The sequence below is a fragment of the Ptychodera flava genome, chromosome 11, assembly GCF_041260155.1.
Source record: "Ptychodera flava strain L36383 chromosome 11, AS_Pfla_20210202, whole genome shotgun sequence".
NCBI classification, from domain to species: domain Eukaryota; kingdom Metazoa; phylum Hemichordata; class Enteropneusta; family Ptychoderidae; genus Ptychodera; species Ptychodera flava.
Window position 1 is genome coordinate 28,523,981 of NC_091938.1, and position 17,969 is coordinate 28,541,949.

The 17,969-nt window shown below is 37.9% G+C and overlaps 1 protein-coding gene across 1 annotated transcript in view; it reads right to left on the reverse strand.

The window, feature by feature from the left end:
- Nucleotides 1-1,539: 1,539 nt before the first annotated feature.
- Nucleotides 1,540-17,969, reverse strand: part of LOC139144014 (epidermal growth factor-like protein 7) — a 28,279-nt gene continuing 11,849 nt past the window's right edge. Inside the window, exons 2-7 of the mRNA XM_070714658.1 lie at nucleotides 15,981-16,073; nucleotides 13,703-13,831; nucleotides 13,237-13,337; nucleotides 5,565-5,660; nucleotides 3,883-3,999; nucleotides 1,540-3,309 (exon numbers count right to left, since the gene is read on the reverse strand). Of these exons, the coding sequence (XP_070570759.1) occupies nucleotides 3,296-3,309; nucleotides 3,883-3,999; nucleotides 5,565-5,660; nucleotides 13,237-13,337; nucleotides 13,703-13,831; nucleotides 15,981-16,060 (537 nt within the window). The 5' untranslated portion in view covers nucleotides 16,061-16,073 and the 3' untranslated portion in view covers nucleotides 1,540-3,295. The remainder of the gene's footprint in view (nucleotides 3,310-3,882; nucleotides 4,000-5,564; nucleotides 5,661-13,236; nucleotides 13,338-13,702; nucleotides 13,832-15,980; nucleotides 16,074-17,969) is intronic.

A 17,969-nucleotide genomic window follows, 5' to 3' on the forward strand; every position in this document is an offset into this window, starting at 1 on the left:
AAAACTGCTTGCCATAGAAAGTATACTTACATGCATAAAAGCCCTCTCACTACTAATACTTCATTTAAAATATACCACAAAAATACCCCATGGTGAGATAAAAGCTAACCCAACATCCCTAAAATCAGTGTCAGATACATTACCTTTGACAGGTGAGCGCCTTCTATGTCTTTACCGTGTTTACGCTCGTTTTTATTGTTGCGCTCAAAAACTGTTGCTTTTTGACCTACTAAGCAACAAACAAGTCCGGTTCGGAAGATTTCCTTCTGAAATATTCCCTGGAAAGTCAGGAAAGTCAAACTTCCCCCATTTCTTGTTGCGTAAAGCTGTATCTTTTGGCTATTTTTAGAACTTTTTTGTGGTTTCCGTACACTTTCTGCGTTGAATCCCTTAACTATAATTTATTGCCAAGTATTTACCTTATCAGCACAACGTATATGAGTATAATCTCCATGGTTATTGTTGTATTCAAGTCCGGACCAGAATTTATTTTTAAACAATAAACAATGATCACATAAAAGCTGTGTTGAAAAAAAGAACACTCTAAGTTTCAGCTTGACAAACAGATTAGGGTCAGACACGGTAATTGATTTACAAAAGCAGAATACTGAAAATCTTGCCACAAGTTACAGCTTATGTCCCTTTAACTACAGACTAAAACCATGCATCCCGTGCATTTGTGCTCTACCAAAGTTACTGTGTTGATTATATATGTAATCCAATGCTAATTAGTGTCTCCATTGGCATATTCAAGATTAGTGCTACAACTGATTAACCCCAAAACTTCCGGTTGTTGTTTGGGATGTCATCAAGTCTTTGAATCTTCAAGCGTTATCTGCAACACGCAGGGGACAAGAACTGGATTGAGACAGTGGAAACCCATAAAATCCTGACTTTCATATATCAGATCAACATCGACAAGTAAGAAATTTTCGTGCTTCCATTAATAACCTCATTCAGATTAAGCTTTGCTCACCCTCACTGCGACCATTATGCAACCATATTCTGCAGCTCAGCATCAGAAAACTTTACAATGCTCCTTTATGAGCTGCCGTTCACTTGCAAACAAGTCAACGGTTTGAAATTTAATATCTGCGAGACTTTTCGTTTAGAAGTTCTCTTGCTTGCTTAGACATGGTTACGTGATAATCAAAGTGACTGATCAGTCATTACAAATCGCTTTTGGCGCCAAACGATGGACAGAGTTTGGGAGATCGAAGACAGGATTGGACCTTTTAACACAAGATATTGAACACATCGAAACCGATTATCGACAAGAGAAGAAGAAGAAGTATGACAAAATTGAGAAGGACCAGCTGCTACCGTATTAAAGCTTGTAGACTTGTTGGACAAATGTGAGTTGAAAGAGTTGGCAGATAAGTTGTGAAATAGATATCCAGAGTAAATTGTGGGCAAAGGTAACACGAAAGGGAGTCTGTAGTTTTTCATACAAAGAGAGAAGTTGAAAATAGAGGCTACAAAGGCTTTTAAACAGTTACAGGATACAAACAAAATCAACATAAACGTTTCTTTTGCTTCAGTACTGATATATTTTGCTACCAAAAATGAATATACAGTTTTGACATGTAGTAAGACAAACCTGTATGACAATTCTGTAGAAGTCAAAAGACAATCTTGTTATTTATGCCTATTTTCAATAGACTGTAATTTGCTCTTATAAACAACATTTAACGCGATCGGAACTAAATTTTGGAGAATTTGCATATTCATATTATTTAGATTTCTCGATAATTTTATATAGGTGAATGTTGCAATATTACAAATCACTCATAAAACAAGTGTATAACTTTTAAAAAAGCAGATGAGCTTACATTTGCAGATTAAATCGACCTTAGTTCATCATCTAATTATCCCGAATTAGTTCCAATCATGTTACATATGCCTCTCGTGTAAACAGTTTTTAACAAAGTCGTGAAATTGTAGCGTCCAATTGTATTGCAAGGACTGATATTTGGTAACAAGGAATAATCCGAAAATAATATGCGGTTTCAGGCTTAGAATATTCTATCGATTCGACCATTGTTTGTTTGACAGTGTTTAAAAATGGTGAGAATTCATGGTTTTCAATTTGACGTGTAATATTATTACATACGATTGTTATATTTGTCTCCTAATTGTAGCAAGTAGATCAAGTGTTACCAAATTGAATACAACATCCTTCGCGTACAAATATAGCTTACGGAATGTTAAAAAAAATTAAGGGCGAATTACTCTGATTGTTGTGTAGTATCAGGTGTAACCTTTGTTGTTAATAGTGAAAAATTTATTTACATAGCGATTAAAGTGTGCAATGTCGTTGAACAAACTGTTGACTATAAAAGCAAATCAGCGATGAAGTAAGATTTTTTGCTTAATTAATTCGCAATATCAGGTGAAATTCAATGACGTACGTAAGCTAACATTTCTCTATACCGAATTGTGTGATGTTCCGCCTCTAAAATAGAGAACGACGCCATCATATGCCGTTTTCATAGGATTCCGTCGTTCTTAAGGATTATTACAATTGTCGTTCAATGATGTAATAGAGAAGGTACAAGTCAGTGGGTGACATCTGGAGCTCTTTTAATTTGGAATGCACATGTGTACATCTTAGCCAATTGAAGCTCCTGAAAATGTTTATGTTTGTCGTTTTATTTCAGCCGATACTAGAAAAAGAAGGGATGGTCATAAACACATAATTAGAAGATGTCACTGCAATGAACAAAAATGGAAGCGATCAAACAAATTGCTCCAATTAACAAGATTTACGCCACATTACATATAATGATAGGTTTAATGATGACATCATACTCAGATTCAAAGAATGTTGTTTATGCAAGCAGTCATTGAAAGTAAACATGAAAGACAGATTAAATGAATGCCATCATACCATGCCATTAGATTTCATGCCTTTGATTCTTCTATAGTGGATACATACATGTAGATAATAATTGTAAAAACATTGGTTAAACAATGTCATGGAAATGCGTCGCTCTTTTTTCCGATTATTACCAAAATCTTAAACATATAATCGTACAGAATCATTCAGTGGGTAGTACGGATAATTAAATATGCCACGCTATATGATCAAGCTGTTACATAAATGCTACTGCTATGTTGTGGTGTTCAGTTAAGATTGTTTGTGAAAATAATGATCTACTCATGCTATACTGCTAATGATGACAGGAAAGTCAAAAATGAATACACTGTTGCATTTAGTTCAAGTCTGCATTGGTGTCCCACTTTGCGTCTGTCTGTTTCTCGGTCTTCACACGTAAAACCAAGTCGAGTACCGTTAGCCATTTCGCACTACAGAATTCGAAAATACCGCATAAGAATTATATCAAAGCTGTACATTCTCTTCTTCTGATTCCATGACAACATTTCATAAAAATTTGCCAATTTTTATCAATAGATTTATTTTCATATAGTTACAACAAACGTCATCTATACGATAGTCTGTACATTGTGACCTCAACCATAAAGCAAATCTCTGTATGGTTTATATCTTCCTTGCAAATATTGTATGGAAGCATTGGTGTCAGCCAAAACTTTCTTACTCATTATCTTATAATGTCTCATCCAGGACATTTGAGGTTTATTAAGTTTCAAATCAAATAAAGTTTACTATTAGCTATTTCCAACATCAAACCCTAGAACTTTGATCTCATCACTTATGGTGGCTCTATCCCTATTCTAAAATTATCAACAATGCACTATGCTACACAAATCGACAGAACGTTCCAGAGATTGACGGATCGCTGACTTGACCGCATATTTATCATACGCTATAATAATTGCGAAGCAATTTAACGCTTATAGGGAAAAGACTCAGTCAAAAACCCTCGTAGTTTATTGCAAAACGCAATCCAATACACCTACCAGCACATGACAGTCCGTCTTCAGTCAGGTAATAACCGATGTCACAGTAGCAAATAGCTCTTCCGGGAACGTTAACACAGAAACGTTCACAACGGCTGTTCTGACAATAGTCGACCACTTTGAATTGCATGTAAGGTCAAAAGAGATATTGATATAATTTATGTTTGACACAAATTCGGACTCTTTGATCTTTTTCATACTTTTCTGATCTTATCCAAAATTTAATGCTTTTCGCATAGTTTGTAATGAATGCACGTAGTGTTATTTTCTATCGCGAGAAACGTTTTTCTTATCACCTAAGCACATTGTAATTCCAAGTTATTTTGAAATTCACTGTAAGTTTGCTCTGTCCGTTTGATACGTATAATAGCAAAGCAATAAAGATTGTATTATTCGCCTCTCGAGTTTGAATCTCAGTAAGAGGTTACTGATCCTCCCAAGTGGTACAAGGGAGAGGTTCGAGTACTGGGTCTAATGCAAAAATTATCTTTCTGTGTGTTTTTTTTTGTCTTTTCCAAACATGTTCTTGAGGATAGCTTGGAATTTCATCTTGCTCGGATGACAAAGAATAAAACATTTGAGGAGATAAAAATAGCGCCAGCTGCATTGTTACAAAGCCTCTCCTTTGAGAGATTTTGCAACAATTTAAGCCAATACGACATTCACAGAATTCACTTACAGAAGTCTATAATCGAGCACCGCGCTGCTGGGTAATGCACTGCTGTATCAACTGTGAATATCCTAGCGCGCTGTTTCTTGCACATCACCATGTACGGTGGTTTTCACTGTATGATGTAACGGCAATAATACAGCAACCAGGGAGTGCTAACACTGAACAGCCATACGGGTGGTAAATATACAACGCTACCCTTAAAAAGGCCCCTAGGCCTTCTCTGTTATTTCGGCAGTGTTTTTGTCACCAGAGCTTTCATCGCCAACTGAGAGAAATGAGTCACAAGGACAATACATTTATCCAGAACATGTACTAAGCCTCATATCCAGCCAAAGGTTAACTTTGTAAGAATTAAACTAAGTGCATTTATTAAATTGCTTAAGTTTTCTGTACCAAATGAAACATGAAAACTAGTGTATGTTATTCACCGGCTAATATTTGGACTAAAGGGTGAAATTGCGAAACAGCGAAGTGGGAAAAATAGGGAAATGAAGAAATAAACTAAAAAGCAAAGATATAACAAGACGATAACAATACGATACCTATAACCAACGTCGACTTACAATATTAGTAGATTGATTGTAATGCCATCTTATATATAAGGCACCTCAACACCCATGATATCTTTCATATCTTGGTTACTTCACGTTAAGTGTATTTTGCAAGTGTATTTTATGTTTTACTGTGTTGTGTACAGAGATGGCAAGGCACGATGCGACACAGCGGTCCTTTAACGCTCGGCTCAATATTCGAAGCTGCAATTTCCCCCCTAACTGACTATATTGACTATATGAATGTCATATTAGGTAAATTGTTGCAAAATCTGTAAAAAGACGGTCTGTAATGAATTCAGATGGTCTTATCTTTATCATCAGAAATGTTTTCTTATCACACAAGTACAGTGAAATTCCAAGCTATTTCAAAATTCGCTCTAAGCCTACTAACGACCTATGGTATAGCAACAGTCAAAAATAGTGACATTTCCCAATAAAACTTCAAGGAAACTTACCTGTTTCACATCTCCTGCCCGTGAAGTTTGGTGTACAACGACAACTATTTGGGGCTACACAAGAACCACCGTTCTCGCAGTGAGGATTACAAATTGCTTTTGACAAAACGTAAACATTTAATTTTTTTAGCTTATTATAAATAAACAATATGAAAGCTTGATATTAAAATAATGTGCGTTTTTACTATGTATGTATGTATGTATGTATGTATGTATGTATGTATGTATGTATGTATGTATGTATGTATGTATGTATGTATGCCTTTGTGTGTGTATGCCTTTGTATGTCTATGCCTTTGTGTGTTTATGCCTTCGTATGTCTATGCCTTTGTGTGTGTATCTATGTTTGTGTGCATATATGTATGTACAAGGTACGCACACTAAACTTAGACTTTCGTTTTTCAGGTATGTAGTACATATAGGATAAAACATAATTCGTATTCCTACCTGTTAAATCATATTGGACTTAACTGGGACATTGAGACTCCCTCACCAGGTTCTTTCTTTGTCAAAATAAGCAAGTGACACCCTCTTCCATAATTAAATCACCATTGAAAACAAGAATTTACCTTTGACGCTAAGAACATTTTAATTTGTTTAATTAAAATAAATGAAAAACTGTCTACCACTGAATAAATTCAAATTTTTTAATCATGATACTATAAAAGATAAAGGCCTCAAAGCTTTTTTAACGTTTTTTTTTATCAAAACATAGACCCTCGAGAAAAACCTGAGGGTCTATGATCAAAAGCGTGCGAAGGATTCATGAACATCGTTTAAGTAGAGTCTAAACTTTACATCTCACCAACCAGCACGAATGTTGTTTATGCAAAGCATAGTCCTGTTTTCTGGAAGTTCACGGGTTACAAGTACAGAGAGTCACACACAGGGCCGTAAAAATTCTCGAAAATGTAAATGGCTTTATACTTCATCCTCCTACTTAACTGCTACACTGTTACCTTTTGGTTATCTCATTTACTGGCTTCCGGAACGAGGCAAAAATTTAACTAGACGTGATCTCATCCCAAGTGGTAACCACCATGAGATTCCATATTTAAATAGTTCTCATTTTGCCTCGGTGTGTGTAAAGACACCGTTTTTCAGCCTTTTCGTATATAGTAATTTGACGTCCGTCTTCGCACTACTGATCCTTCCTGGGAGCGTAGGTTACGGTATCATGTATTATCTTCTGTTTATTTATACTTATTTAGCAGTCAGTTTAGTTTGACGGTAGTCTCTTAGGCAGTTTGAAGTACTGCTTTGAGTTTATGTAACACATGTGCGTTGCCATTGTTTACATTGTAGGGTTTTGAATGCAGCGACATGTTTTGTCAGTCTGCAGCTGTGTGCCAGCCAGTTTCTTGTGTATCGTGTCTTGTAGTTGATGGTATTTATCACGCTGTTTTTTTTGTGTACTGTAGGTTTACCGGTTCTGCTTGTATTATGGACCTCTGCGATGTTCCTGTGAGTGAAGGTTCTAAGGTTTGCACTGCAACTAGACGTAGGAAGATTATTCTTGCTGATGGCAGCTATGACAAGTGCCTTGCATGTCGTAAGTGTTCAAAGGCTAAGCCTTGTGATATTTGAAAGGATTGGTCGTATGGTCTATGGCGCATTTTCACTAATTCTGAGTTGCTGCAGTAAGCAAGCTTCAAAAGGTAAGTTCCAGAAGGACAAGTCCAGGAAGTCAGCTAGTAGTTCAGCAGTTAGTTTGCCCTCTGACCAGTTGTATGTTTCCAAGGACAAGATAAAGGGTATTGTTGATACTAGATTTGAGCAATTTTCGGAGAAGGTTTCTTCTTTGTTGGTTGGTTTTCTTGCTAATCCCAGAGTGCTGGTGTTAAAGAGGGTAATCATGTGGATCCCCAACGCCAAAAGAACCGTCTGAATAGGGATTTACATGTGGACCCTACAGAGGTGATAAGTAATCAGGAGACGGCACCTGTGTCTGGAGTTGTTCTACAGCCGTCCTACAAGTACAAAGATCCTGATTCTGTTTCTTTGTTTGCTCCGAGTGATCTTGGTTAGAGCGCAGATGAAGAGAGTTATTCTTTGTCTAGGTCTCAGGATTATGTGCAAAGTGACATTTCTAATTCTGATACTCAATCAAAAATTTCTACTGCTGATGCTGACTTGTCAGAAGCTTTGTCTTGAAAGTGACATGACATTCTTAAATATTATTGTCAATGTGCTTGGCTGTACAAAAGATGATAGCAATCATCGTTAACGTCAGTCCTTTTTACTGGGTGGAGATAGTAAAGTTTCAGGTGCTCCTCGTTTGCCCATTGAGCCACTGATTGCACGAAAATGGACAGCTATTGAGAAGAGTTTGCCAAGAGTGTCCAAGTACACAAAAGCTGTAGACAATAATTTCAGGTTCCTCGAGAAAGATGTTGAGGAGTTTGCCAGAGCTCCAAGTGTAAGAATTTACACACTAAATTGGCAGCAGATAAAAATCATTTTCCAGCTAAGGATTTCAGAAGTTTTACGCATAAGGCTGATCTTGGACATCTAATGGTACTTAAAGCTCTCAGAGTTGTACTGAGATGCATTTCGCATTCCTTGTAGGCAACCGCTTTTGTACATATGGAAGTTTCGCCAGTTTCTAATATTCCTGAAGACCAGTTGTCTGAGGGTTTGGAATTTTTAGTTTTTCATACTACTTTGGCAGATCAACTTTTGCGTGCCTTTGTCAATTTCTGCAAGAAATGACTTATTCCTTGATCAGATGGATTTTCCTACAAGACCAACTCGAAATCGTTTGACTAAGCTTCCTATTCGTGGTGACAAACTTTTCAGGGAGTTAAGCGATCTGCTTCATTTCAGCCCTAATCGCAGCCTTCCGCTAAACTTAAGAGACTTCCTGCAGAGAGCTCTGTTTCTGCTACACCTAGTATTTACTATACGGGTAAAAGGGATAAGAAGAGCTTTAGACCACCAGTTCCGCCCTTTTCGAATAAGCCAGAAGACCGTTCCTTGAAACAATGACGGTTTGCCAAGGGCTTAGTTTGTAAATCTAGCACAATTAAATATTCATATTCCTTTTCCGGGGGTGCCAGTTTGGGAAAGATTATCTCTTTCCAGTCAGCACTGGGGCAAGACAACCGACGACCTGTGAATTAAAGAGTGGTTTCAGAGCTTATCGCTATGAATTTTTCAAGTTCCCCAACTTACAAGCAACGTTATAATTTTTTCTCTTCCGATGGATTTAGCGAAGAGAAATGCAATGCTTCAGGAAATAGAATCTTTAAACTCAAAGAGGGCAATAGAGCCTGTCACGTACAGAATAAAAGGTTTTTAAAGCTAATTGTTTCTAATCTCAAAGAGATCAGGGGGTTTGAGACAAATTTAAATTTCGGCCCGTTTAACCATTTTCTAAAAAAGAAACATTTCAAGTTGGAAACTCTATGTTCAGTTTTATCAGATCAGTCAAAAGGGGATTGTGCACTTTCAATTGATCTAGCAGACGCTTATCAACATATCCGTACTCATCAAGACTGCAGATATTTTCTTCGGTTCGCATTGAGCAGCAGGGTGTTTCATTTTCTGACACTGCCTTTTGGTCTGTCGTCAGAACCCGTATGTTTACCAAGGTCACAGCAGTTTTGGGTGCTTTTTTTTGAAAGCAACACATTTTTTACACATGTATCTGGACGATTTGCTTGCCAAACAGACGCAGATCGGGGTTATTACATCGGATACAGCACGTATTTTAAGGACAGCTGTCAGTCTAGGTTGACTACAGTATTAACGAAAAGAAGTCAGAGCTTTGCCTCAGTCACAGCATTCATTATATAGGGGCGAAAATAGATTTGGAGGAAGAGATTGCTTCTCCTATTCAAGAGCGTTTTCAAGCTATTGGCAAAATCTTAGGTCACATTTTACCTGGCGGTTTTTAGACAGCTTGGTATTTTCATCGTCTCCTAGGTCTTATGGCATCTTGCGTTCAGTTCCTTTTTTTGTCAAGGTTGAACATGAGGCCAGCTTAATTTTTCTTCTGTTTCATTGTAAACGACATCGGAATCCTCTCAGTCATCATATAAGGGTAAACGTCCTGTTAATACAGCATTTTTATAGTGGATCAACAGATTCAATTTGTTCAAGGAAGTTTCACTGTCCCTAGAGCCCCCAGAGGTTACAAAAAGCATGGATGCTTCAATACAAAGTTGAAGAGCTAATATGGGAGATTTGACCATTTCAGGAGTCTTATCAGTAGCCCAGTGACTAGAACACGTAAACTTTCCCGATCTTCAGACAGTATGGGAAAGTTTAAAGTCTTTCGTTCCTCATATCTAAGGCAGATCGGTTCCTATAAGGTCAGACAATTCAACCTAGTTTCATATTTTTAACAGGCAAGGGTGAACGCAGTTTCCATCTGTCTGCGTCCTCACTTGGCATTAAATGAATTGGTGCATTATCAGAAATATCAGGATCAGGGCAGGTCACAAACCAGGCAGGTGCAATCTGATAGCAGATGCCATGTCCAGAATACGGCCTATCCCAATAGAGCTGATGTTAAAACATCAGGTGGTAGAGTCCCCTTCCAAGGTGTTGGACAGGCCTCATATAGATGGGCATTATGTATAGTTGCCAACATAATGCCAATCTGCAGGTGTATTGTTCTCCAGTTCCAGACTAAAGAGCAGAGGCAGTTGATGCATTTTAAATTCCCTGCACAAACATCGTTTTGTATGCGTTACCTCTAGCATCTCTGATTTCCAGAGTTCTAAGCAAGATGAGACACTAGGAGTGTGTTTTTATTCTGATAGCGCCAAATTGGCCATGACAACTGTAGTTTCCTCGATTGCAGGAGTTGCCAATAGATATTCCAATAAAGCTACCTGAGACCCAAGACATTCTGAGCGAGCCGTTGTCGGGTTTGTTCACATCCTTCAATCCTCCAGTTGACTCCTTGGAAACTAACAAGAAACGTTTTTGCTCAGAGGGACTTTCAACGAGAGCTGCAGAATATGCAGCGAACTCTCGTCGATCATCAAACATGGAATCATATGATTACAGGTACAGAGTATTCAGTAGTTGGTGCAAAAAACATGATGTCGATCCTATGCATCCACCTCTAAGTTCTGTGGGTGACTTTTTTGTTTTTCTTTGTGAGGTTAGAGGTCTAAAACGCCGAAGCATTTCAACATATCGTTTAGCGTTGATTTCATTTCTTCAGAGTTATGGTGAATATAGAGTAGGTCAGCATCGTCTTTTGAATAGTCTGATTGAAGGTTTTTTGTTAAGCGTCCTCCTCAGAGGAGGCTTTTGTCTTCTTGGAGTCGTCCATTAATGTTAGACTCATTAAAACAAGCTCCTTACGAGCCCATTATTGAATCTGGTTTGAAGTATTTAACTATGAAAACTGTATTTCTCATAGCTGTGGCATCTTGGTGTAGACGTAGTGAGATTCGTACTTTGTCTATCAACAGTGTTTATCTCAGATGGGGGCCTACAGGTATTAGATTGTTGCCTAGAGGGCAGGTTTTCTGTCAAAGAATGAAACTGTATCTCGTGTTGCTACAAATATATTCAGTCATAGTCCTGATATAATGTCAAGTGATCCTCGGGATAAACTTATTTGCCCTTGAAGGGCTCTTCGTTACTACATTAAGATGACTTCACAGCTTCGTGGTAATAAAGATCAGTTGTTCATTAAGGTGTCCCCAGGTCAACATGGACCAGCGTCCAAGGACACTGTTTCTAGATGGTTAAGGGATACAATCCAACTTGCCTATGATTCTTCTGATGGCCATTGTAGACTTGTGCATTCCATCAGTGCACATGATACGCGGGTTATCACTGCCTCGTGGGCGTTGTTTAAAGGTGTATCTGACATTTTAGGCTTCTCTTCTCCAAATACCTAGATTAACTTTTACCTCGAGGATGTGCCAATAGAAGCTAGTTTTGCTTTAGGTTCTTTGAGGTGTAACTCTACCTAGGTTCGGGGATTTTTTATGTACCCTCCCCACTGAAGCTTTGCATTATGTGTAAACCCAAAGGTAACTGTGACAGGGAAGGAGGATGAAGTAGAATGGAAGTTTCACTCAGGAAACATCTTTCTGCGAGAACTCCAGCTTACCTGTCACTCCTCTCTCTCCTCCCCACTGTTTGGATAGTCTATTATGGAGGTTGAGAACTGTTTGAATATGAAATCTCATGGTGGTTTCCGCCTGGTATTAGATCACTTGTATTTACATTTTTGGCTTCTCTGGAAGAAGGAAACGAGATAACCTAAAGGTAACAGTGACAGGTAAGTAGGTGTTATCGCAGAAAGATGTTTCCTTGGAAAGGGAACTTTCATTCTCACGTCCCCAGTGCGCTGAGAGTATGAGAACACAGTGTGAGAACAATTTGTTCTCACACTCTGTGTTGTTGCGCGACCGAACACCTCGTATGTGAAACGTATGTTGATTGGTCAATTCTGCTCAGCGCCTAGTTCTCTGTACGAATTATTTGACGAATAGAACATCGCGTAATGTACAACTGGCACTATAGGGGACAGACGACTGATCCGCAGAGTGAACAGGTTGTTCCAGATTCGAGTACGGTCAGCACGGCGTCGGTAACAAATACACAGAGGATGACCGCTTTTATGTTGTAACGGGAGAATTCAGGCCATTACAAACCTATCGGCTATTTACGCTCGTCGACATATTTTCTGGAGAGGAACTGACTTGACAGCGATACAGTTTAATAGCGAAAGACTTCGATGAGTGAGCCATTTGCACACGAGGCTGTAGCAGACGACAGCTTCCACGCAATGTCATCAACATATGGCCACCAGAGCTGTTTCGCAACATTTTCCTCAATGACCTGGAGAATTTTGTGGCTGACCAACAAAACAAAATTGCCATATCGGTAATATACATGTTAATGTGTTTGATATGCTCATCAATGAACGGAACTTCATTTTTCTTTGCGGAATGATACAAATGAAACAAGTGCAATCGTGTGCTGGTTTTTGATAGTATAAACCTACCTCAATAAAATGCAATTTTCTAAAGATATTGGAGGGACGTTAGAAAAATAATCCCACACCCCAATGGGTTGGGATGGAATGTCTCACACTCGTTGGGGAATTCTGTCTCACACTCGCCTTCGGCTCGTGTGAGACAGAATTCCCCAACTCGTGTAGACATTCCATCCCAACCCATTGGGGTGTGGGATTCTATTATTCCGTGAGCAGTTTGTCTGTCGATGGACGATTGTTTATCATCCATAGCCGTGAATGTTCAATTATTTAATTTGGTAAGCAACTTCCAGAAAAACCTCGACACGTGCACATCCCTAAATTTATTTTCCGGTGCGCTAAAATTTGATGCGACAACTGAAGCCGGATGCTCGCAAATGCGTCCGAGTCTGAATAAAACCACCGGTAATTTAAATCATGTGCATCTCTCAAGGATAGAATGAATGAGCTCCGACCGAAACTTGACCAGCTTGAAATATTTAAAAGTTATAGGTCAAAGTATGAAATGTCAAGGTGTTTGATTCTGCTTTATTCTCTTTATAGTAACAGTCCGTCCTTCATGTGCAATGCGTGTATACAATGTTAAGGCAGTTTGTCATTCATGTAGACGATTCGTGTTCTGTCGACTAAACTCTTGATCGTGCAAAACGAGATGTGCAGAGATTTACATGTTTCATAGTGACTATTCCTTCAACTTACCCGTCACGCACCGACCACCTTGCATATTTTGCCATCCTGAGCAACACTCCCGTATTGGTACTGTTTTGTAGGTTGTTATGTATGCGGTGCGGTACTTGGCCCTGGAAATAAATTTTATTAGCGAGGATATGGAATTATTCTCCAAGTTTTTGCAAAACGAGAACATGCGAAGTAGTGGAATGAGAAACAATTAGTTCTATAGTATCCATACTAAAATTCAAATTGGCATGGTCAAATGTTCATGTGGTAAAAAAGACGAGTCTACCCTTTCAACTAAGAAACACAAGAAACACTTAAATTTATATAAGCCTTAATTCTCCTCCCCTCCAAGTCCCACCCTAATAGAAACGAACGATTGCTACTTATAATCAAGGTTGTACAGGCTACGTCAGGCAATCTTCCATCCTGAGACGATTATCGCATGGGATTCCCAGAGATTGGAATAAGAACTTTGTGGAGGTCATACCTGTATCTGTTACAGCGCCCCCATCCCCAGAAGCCACAGCTTGTTTGGTATTTTTCACTTGTCTGAGTCGACCTGGTACCGTGGTCGGACCCCTGCGTGTACCGAGTACACACATGTGTCTCCAAATGCCTTGAAGAAAATAGTTATTTATGTCAAAGTCACTCTAACTCTGGGCCGTTGAAAGAAAACATATTCGTACATGGCCGTTGAACCATAGATTCATTATTTTATAAAATCACTTTGTTTTCTGAACAATGGTAGCAACTAGCAAGTTGATATGATAATATATAGATAATCTACATACTCTTTCATAGGCAACAATACTTTTATATTTTATTCTAAAAGTCGCTGCTCCTATGGGTGTCTCAGCATAAATAGAAGCTATGACCCAATATCGCCTGTTTCTGTATCGTATCAGAATGAGTGTCATTTGTGCTGCGTCAGACACGAGAAGAAAACGAACGTTTGACGTAGCATAAATGACACGACTGCTGATACAACGCAAGGAACAGGCGATATTGGGTAATGACCAATTTATCATATACCCATGCCCAGAATTTCACTAATACTTCCGAAGAACCGTACATTTTGAGGCTTTACTTCATAACGCCTTTCGCATAAATATAAAAATGTTTGTGTAAACAGGCATCACAAACTATAGTCGAAGAAGTCAATATCAAGTCCTTGTTCCGATTGTTTGTTTTGTACTCTTTGTCTTTCTTCTGATTGTTATTGCATTTTCATAAGTTCCAAATGTGCCTGTATTACTAATTACAATTTTCAGAGTTCAAAGGTAAACTGCGGCTCATAATCTTTCAAGGTGGGTTCCTCAAAGTGGCCTAATTAACTAAATGTTTCGCAATATTGTATTGTTTCCCTATTGCGCGTAGATCCATTGACTTTTAAGATAAGGATATTGGCCAGTGCAATTAGGTCGTATTTTCTGAGGGAATCAAATGTGTCCTGATCAAGGTCCTCCATTTCGTCTGATTTGAATTCCACCACGATTAAATTTCGCTGAGTTCACAATAAACAGTAGTTTGGTTAAGGCAGGCAAAATGTTGTCAAACGGCTCTGAATGTTCGTCTTCCAGACGAGCCCCCAGTTTTGTTACGTGAAAGAAAGCGAACAAAAGTGTGAACTCAGCAGTTTCCGTATAAAAAGAAATTTATTACAAAATAAAAAAACTAATCGCTAAGTCAAGTGTCCAGCCTACTTATCTCAGCTGGGACGGCAAAGTTCCAAAGTCAGACAGTGAAGCAGACCGACACCTATATACTAATGGTTCAATACAAACCAAAGCGAAGCCATATATATATATATATATATATATATATATATATATATATATATATATATATATATATATATATATATATATATATATATATATATATATATATATATATATGTATATATATATGTATATATATGCAGCTGTAACTCATGTCGACGCGGGATGTAAAATTTTGTAGCTTTATGAAATCGAGGCTCAATGTCGAGGCTGTATGTATGTATGTATGTATGTATGTATGTATGTATGTATGTATGTATGTATGTATGTATTTAAATGAGGTTATTACGAAAATACCGCAAAGGATGCACGAGGACATTGGCACAGCGTATCGCCCGACGCGAAGCGGAGGGCGATGCGCGGCGCAAATGTCCGAGATCGAGTGCATCCTTTGCGGTATTTTTCGTAATAACCTTATTATTATACATTCCTGACTAGGGCATCAAATTGTCAGAGTAGTGACCGTTTTCGTGCAATGTCAACAATTTTTCTTCCGACTTACGGAACGGGCGTTCCGTACGGCTTTTTTAGCGCACGCAAAATTCTATTGTTCTCGATGGTAGATGTATAATAGTTGTATGTATTATGATGTTACCGTTTTTTGCTACGTGCACAGAAAATTCTAATCAATAAAAATACCCAAAATGACACAGAACACTACCTTTAAATGCTGCAAGTAGGTGAGCTGAATGCTCATAGCTAAGGGAAACCATGACTTAATTTTCTCGATTCTCCTCCAATAAACAATTTTACTGAAAGTAGACAATATTATAAAACAGTCTTGTTATGAGGGACTGTTGAGTATGGTGGCTGATATTTAACGGTAAAGGTCACTAGGATGAAGCGATATGGGCAAGGGTATATGATAATTAAGTGATATTTTACATGAAATATACTTTTGATAGTTGAACGACTTTACTCAATGTTTTTGCGTTACGTTTGCTTCGTAATCCGGTATAAAACACGACTAAAGATATTACTCACGAATAAACCCCTCCATTGAACTCCATTATCAGTACTAACATCAGGGGCAGTACGCCTCGTACATACTTCATGTTGTACATTTAGTTAGTCCACCTTGAATCAAGAAAGATTTCCGTTTATAGGCTTGTGCTTTCAAACACTATATACCAAGTAAATGCATTATTTTCGAAGAGATTGTTTTGATCGATTCTTTCGATTTTTCCACATTGTATACCACAATACCACATGATAAATTGAAAGAGCGCTTGAAAAACATCATCAACCAAGCATTTTTCTACAAAAACGGTTCACGCCGTTACAAATATGTGGTATTAGGGTATAATTCTACATATTTTGTTAAAAATACAACTAACGCTAAAGTGTTTTATACCGAGAAAGACATTATCAGTATGCTTGATTTCCTCATTGACAACATATTTGTTGAATTTGGAGGACATATTTTCCAACAATGTATAGGAATTCCCATGGGCACTAACTGTGCTCCCTTACTTGCCGACTTATTTCTGTTCTCATACGAGGCAGAATTTATCCAGAACCTTATCAAGCAGAAAAAGGTCTCTGTAGCTCGTACTTTCAACCTTACATTTAGATACATAGACGATGTTATTTCATTGAATAACTCTGAATTCAGTAAATATCTCGCTATGATTTATCCTCCAGAATTGGAGATTAAAGAGACTACAGAAACGGCCTCTTCTGCTTCATATCTGGACATTTTACTTGAATTTGACTCTAATGGTCACCTTTCTACTAGGCTATATGACAAGAGAGATGATTTCAACTTTAGTATAATTAATTTTCCACACCTCATCAGTAATATTCCACTCTCACCTGCTTATGGGGTATACATTTCCCAGCTTATTCGATATGCAAGAGCATGCAGTTCATATGGTGATTTTGTAGAGAGACATGGCCATCTCTCTTTCAAACTGTTAAATCAAGGTTACACCAGAGCAAGACTTGTCTCTACATTCAAACGCTTTTTTGGCAGGTATCGCAAGCTGGTTGATAAATACGATATCTCTCTTCGACAAATGATCACTGATGGCATCGGTGACATGGGGCCTTAGTTAGTGACCACTACCTATCTGACTTACAGATTGATATATGGCGGGTGCCACATGTGGGGCAGGATGCGCTTACTATTTTCGAAACACCTGACATCACTTCTTGGTCTTCTGGCCAGAGGTCCATATATCTTTCTTTCATGAATATGACTTTGTTTGTGTACCGTCTATTTACTGTCTGTTCTGTGCTGTTTTGTGTACATGTTTACAACTATTGTCTTACAAATTTTGACCTAGTGTTATTGGATTATGGATTGGTATGATTGCGATTATTTTGATCGATAATGGGTCACAATAATTTAAAGATATTTTGTTTCGGTATTCGACGTCACGTCTGTACTTCACACATTCAGCAAAATTCAAAGTGCCGCCGCCATCAGATTGATAAAATTCAAAATACATTTAAAGGTTCAAATTATTTTTTTTCGGAAAGGGCTGATAAATTTGACAAAAATATCGGCGAATATGATTTTCCAAATCAATTCGAACTGTACGTTTAAGAGATAGTCATTAAAAATGGATTTTGTTTACATTAATTGCCAAGCACACTCGATCAGAGACGTCAGCTCCTGGCGCGACATTGAATCTCGTGCAATGATTTTGCTTGGTAATGACAAGATCTGATTATTTTTTGTATGGGTGTGTGGCTTAAATAATGAATACTTACTCTAATACTTATTTGCATAATCATTTGTTCACAATTCATATATTCGCAGAATCATGGTATCATATACTATGAATCTGCTGACACATGTTAATAAGTGATTCATATGACAGATTTCAGGTCATGTGAAATGTTATGACAATGACACTACTCATTTAAGCCCCAGTATTTGTAACTTTTAACAATTTTTTTCATATTTTTTATTAAAATGACATCCTCAGTATGTGAAAGTAGACCACAATTAATACTGAATCGCAT